Source organism: Pundamilia nyererei, unplaced genomic scaffold (genome assembly GCF_000239375.1).
Source record: "Pundamilia nyererei isolate P.nyererei 1_Seehausen unplaced genomic scaffold, PunNye1.0 scaffold00193, whole genome shotgun sequence".
Lineage (NCBI taxonomy): Eukaryota > Metazoa > Chordata > Actinopteri > Cichliformes > Cichlidae > Pundamilia > Pundamilia nyererei.
Window position 1 is genome coordinate 969,229 of NW_005187594.1, and position 5,334 is coordinate 974,562.

The 5,334-nt window shown below is 42.2% G+C and overlaps 1 protein-coding gene across 1 annotated transcript; it reads right to left on the reverse strand.

The window, feature by feature from the left end:
• Nucleotides 1-1,416: 1,416 nt before the first annotated feature.
• Nucleotides 1,417-4,983, reverse strand: hoxb2a (homeobox B2a). Its single transcript, XM_005747314.1, has 2 exons — nucleotides 4,444-4,983; nucleotides 1,417-3,096 (listed from the first exon to the last, which is right to left on the reverse strand). The coding sequence occupies exons 1-2, from the start codon at nucleotides 4,919-4,921 to the stop codon at nucleotides 2,279-2,281; spliced, it is 1,296 nt and encodes a 431-aa protein (XP_005747371.1). The 5' UTR covers nucleotides 4,922-4,983; the 3' UTR covers nucleotides 1,417-2,278.
• Nucleotides 4,984-5,334: the final 351 nt, after the last annotated feature.

Below are 5,334 nucleotides of genomic sequence, written 5' to 3' on the forward strand. Positions count from 1 at the left end.
TGCCCAAGTGTAACAAATGTGCTGATGGTAAGATGTTAATGTGAAATGTTCTTTACTGACTGTGGCAGGTTAATAATGGACATCAATGCCCGTTAACTTGGGCACATGCCCTGTATGTAAAGTAAAATCTGACACCGGATTTTTAAAAAATTTGATTCTGAAAATTTTTATATTCTTCTAATGACAAAGAAATACAGCTCATACCCACAGGCAAGCATGAACAGGACAGTTTTGATTTGTGCAGTTTATTGTTTCAAATAAATAAGCCAAAAATGGTTTAAATTTTGTACAACATATTTATATTTTGGACTTTTTAATTATGTTAGCAACTAATACATTTTATTATCAGATTATAACTTTTATACATTATTATTATTGTGTAATAGAATGCAGCTCTTTTTTTCTTTTTTTCTTTTTTTTAAAAATATTTTTATAAATGTATATATATGTATGTATGTATGATATGCTTTGTTTTTTACATTCAAATAATTATAAAGCTTTTTTTTTATTTTGTTGCCATTATCATCTTATACTCTACTTTTTTTCCTTATAAGATGGGAACAGTCAACCATAATCCTTTGTTAAAATAAATATAAAATGTTTCTTCTGTCCTTTCTGCTCGCTGTCCTCACACAAACATCCTGCCTGTCACACTGAGCTGATCATCCTGTAATGGCTGCTACTGCTTATTGTTCCACATCCTGCTTTGTCTTCAGCGCCATTTTGACTCCGCGGGAGGAGGAGTAGCTTTGCAATCACGCACACACTAATGGCAGACACACTCATGGTTAACTTCACATTCACATTTTAATAAAAGGACGCCAATCAGGGATTAACTTCCATGTTTACATACTACAGCAGCAGGTGAGCCTTGCTATTCTTCCACTCACTGTCAGTAAAAAAGGCTACATTGTTTTTTAGCACTGCTGTTGTTGCTACTTTGTAATAATAGCTGCTGCTGGTGGTGGTGGTGATGGTGGAGGAGGGCCACGCTGTGCTAACCCTTAGCTTGTACTCAGAGAGCTAGCCGTGCTGAGCTAACACCTGATGAAGGCAAGCAGCTCCGGAAAATGTGTTATTTTGCTCCCATTTATCAAGGTTATCTCCATGTAAACACACTAGCTATACATAGTTTCCTAGGCTATAGTCTTTAAGTTGGAAAAACTAAACAAGCATTTTAGGAATTTTAACAGGTCAATTATTTAATCCTTATCTAATAAAAAATAAATACATTGAAACTGGAATTGAAATGAGAAATTTGAAAAGTGTATTGGATTCAATTGCTTTGGAGGTGGTTATAATGTATAAAGTATTCGTGCAAAAAACACAGCATGTATATAGGCTTTATATATAAAAATACAAATAATTAAAAATAGTTGTAATAAATAAACAAGTAAAAAATTGTGTTGTAAAAAATTAATTTTGTAGGTTGTTGGTCTAAAAACGTTCTAACCTATTTAGTGTTGTCAAATAAATTAATCCATACTATGTGTTAGGGTTACACACATAAATGTGCTAATTTATAAATTCAGAGACTATAAAAAAACATGGGGCACAGTATAAATGTTTGTGTTTTTATTATTATTGTTATTCCACTATGAAAATATGTGTACAATAAATAATTTGGATTTTCACTATTAAAGAATCTCAATAAATAAACTAGTGTTTAAACCTCCGGTCATCAGCAGGGCTTCCCTCTCTCTGCGTCGTGCCGTTCAAAGAGAGAATTCATTCATTCATTGTCCCATTTGGATTTTGTCAAAACGGTCCAGATATCTGCGCCTACAGACTCCGTGAACAGTTCCTGAGAAGCTTTTAAGAATCCATGAAGCTGCACCAGGATGAACTAGAGAAAACAAATCCACAAACTCATAAGGATTGATTTACATCCCCCCCCCCCAAAAAAAGAAATAAATAAATAATAAAAAAATAATAAAATTCCAAACCGAGAAAGTGAAGTACAAAAAATACATCCACATATTGTCATATTTTCAAAGGAGGTGAAAAAAATCCTTTCGATGTTTTAAAGTGAAAAATTAATTGGATTTCTTTGAAACTATGATGCCCTCCAAAAAAGCAAGAAGAATATGTAAAAAAAAAAACATATTTTAATGGAGAAAGGTTTCAGGAATGTTGCCGAAAAGCTTTAATATTATTTTATTTCTGTTAAATAAATAAGTGTTGTGTCCTCTGCTGGATTTCTCATTAACGCAGGCCCCTCTGCCCACTGCCCCACTCGCTTTTATTTGACCCTATACTTTCAATTTGTGTCGAGGTCTCAGAAGTTGAGGTGCTGCAGGTCTATGGTGCACAGTGTGCTTGTGAACAGATCGAAGTCCTCTTCTGAGAAATCCACAGGGCTGTCCAGGGTGCTCTGCAGGCTGGGTGACAGGCAGGGGTCCCCGGCGAAGAAGGTGAGGTCGGGTAGGGTGGACGATGAAGATACGGCAGAAGGAGCAGATGAAGCTGTGGGTGTAATTGAGGAGTCCTGCTGCTCGGGAGCTGCTGTTAATCCAGGCACGGATTCGCTCAGCTGCATCAGGCCCGGGTTGTCAGCAGAGTTGGTGACCGCCAACGCCGGCGGAGAGTGACGAGCCGTCACAGAGTCAGAGCACCCCGATGCCGTAAACAGCGGTGGCTGCTCGGGGATACTCAAACGGTCTCCCTCCTCTGGTGTGGGCTGTGCATTGTCCCCGCTGTCATTAGCGTAGGCGGCCGAAGATGGATTGCCGCCTCCCGGCTCTCCCTCCGAGGCAGTCTCCCCTGTGCCAGATGCTTCCAGAGGCTGGCTTGAATACGGGGAGGAGGCGTCAGCGCCTTCGAGCGGCTCAAAGCCTCCCGTGTCGCTGGATTCATGGCTTCCTCCGCTCCCGTGCGTGTTTTGCCGCTTATGTTTCATCCGCCGGTTTTGGAACCAAACTTTCACCTGCCGTTCGGTTAGATCCAACAGGGCGGCAATCTCTACTCTCCTGGGCCGGCACAGGTACTTGTTGAAGTGGAACTCTTTCTCCAGCTCCAGCAGCTGCGTGTTGGTGTAGGCGGTGCGCAGCCGGCGGGAGCCTGCTCCTCCAGCGTCTAGGCCCGCCTGACTCGGGTCTGGACAGGAACAAAAACAATAAATGAAACCCCATATATATATTTATTTATTTTTCCTGCAAGAAATACGCTACTTCGTCGCCGAGCTCACCTTGGCTCCTCGCCTGTAATAAAAAAGAACTAATACTAATATTTTAAAAAATATACCTTCCACTTATAGTAGCAACCGTCACTCAGAAGAGTGAAAGATAACTATGTCATCAATGAAAGTGTGCTTCTGTGTCTTGTAAATCAGCGAGGGCTATGAGATTCTGCATTCTGTGATCAGAGAGGAACACGAATAAATCACGGAGCTAGAAGGAAATGCGTGTGGAAATGTGGGAATTTTTTTTAGACGAATGTGGCGGTATTTGTCAGAAACACAACTGAAAGCTCGATTTGATTTTTTCGTACTTCAGTAAAGAAGGCAGAAAATTTGCCGAGAAATTCCCATTAAAATTGATACGAGGTAGATTTCTAAATGTGTGGGGATAAGAATGGAAAACTGGAATTTCTTTCTTTCATTATTTCATCGATTTGTTTGTTTGCTTACTTATTTATTTGCAAAATTATTTATTTATTTTGAAAAATGCATTGACTGTTAGAGAGTTCAGTGTGAGAGATAGAAATAACCTGAATCCCACAAAATCAGATAGTGTGCAGTGCGTTTCCTGTGGGGACGAAACCTACACCCCCCACCACCACCTCCACACCCAAACGTATTTTGTCCTTATCTCGCCATTATTTTTTCCCACCTCCATCCAACATGGCGACCTTCTCATTTGTGTTATGAATCTATAATAACATGACCATGCTGCTACTGCACATCGTCCAAGAAGGTTGAAAGCGATATATGCTATAGCAAATATGTAAGCGATGAACATGAAATTTAAAAAAAGAAGAGAAATAAAAAAAACTCCCGTGTGTGTTTTTACGCAAGACAAATAATTATACATGGAATTAATACATTTTCGATTCTCGAAATTTCTGAAATTATTTAGTGCCTATGTAAAAGATCTGCCCTCAGTATGGCTGGCGTGCACGTATTGATCCGCACTGACAAGGATTATCTGTAAGACGTTAATGGGTTGTTTAATGCATGATGAAAGAGTGTGCAAAGCACTGCAGCATAATGCAGTGGTCTAGATATGGCTTCCCTGTTGACACAGCGCTGCACAAAACACACACAAACACACACGGAGGGGGGAAAAGACAATGTCATTCAAGTATATCCACGCAGGGTGTAATAACTGTTGGAAATGTGATGCGAGTAAAAAAAGAACAGAACATGCTGCACACTCTCTTACTCACTACCACACACATGCATGCAGCTATACACGCTGTTACCCGGCATCCCACCATACCGACCTGTGGGTGACTCGATGCCCGCCGAAGCGTACCCAGAGGCAGTTGACGACGGGGAGGATGAGGCGGGGGGGATGATGGATCCGGTACCGCTGGAGTTGCTCCCTGGCTTGGGGCACTTCTTGTATGATTTCTTCTCCTTCATCCAGGGGAACTCGTGGGCAATCGGGCCGGTCGGGGTGACCGGGGCGGGGGCCTGGCCGGTCGTGTATGGCTGCTGGGCGGCTCCGTGATGCGTCTGGAGGCCATTAGTGGCGGAGGCTCTCCGGTTCTGCTGGCTTCTCGCAGCTGGTCTCGGCTGGCTGGCTGTGCAGGGGCTGAAGCTGGGGATGGTGTGCTCAAAGGGAGGCGGAATTACTGTCGACTCCTTGATTGATGAAGTTTGAAATGACTCCAGGACGGCGGGGAAGGACGTCAGGCACTCTGCTAGGGACGGCTGGCTGTTTATGAAACCGATCTCCCTCTCAAATTCAAAATTCATAGCTCTCTCAAACGGGCTTTTACCCCGAAACGGCGATACCCTCCGAACAGCCCCTTCCCCAAAAATAAAAAAAGAAGAAACAACAACAAAAACACATACACGCACGCACCCTTGCACACGCACGCAACACACTATGGCTTCACAAAAAAATCAACTGAAAAAAAACGCACGAACATGTAGGTTCCCGACCGCAATGGCGTAAACACCGTGGCTATATAATAATTGTGTATATTGGTGATATTACTAGCGTGTGGGGACCTGGGTAGTCTAAACTGAAGAACTATGGGGCGAAATTGCAGCCAGTTCCTGGCCACGTGATCCGAATCAGCCAATCCTGGACCCAGGCCAGGCGGCTGTGATGGCTGTGGGAAGCAGCATTATTTTTTTTTTTCCATCAAATGTCGTGTCAGGAT

Excerpts from the sequence above, each read along its gene's own strand:
- hoxb2a (XM_005747314.1), bottom strand. The coding sequence starts at position 4,921 with ATGAATTTTGAATTTGAGAGGGAGATCGGTTTCATAAACAGCCAGCCG. Across the intron at positions 3,097-4,443 it reads GGGCATCGAGTCACCCACAG|ACCCGAGTCAGGCGGGCCTA; the intron begins GTCGGTATGGTG and ends GTTCCTGTCCAG.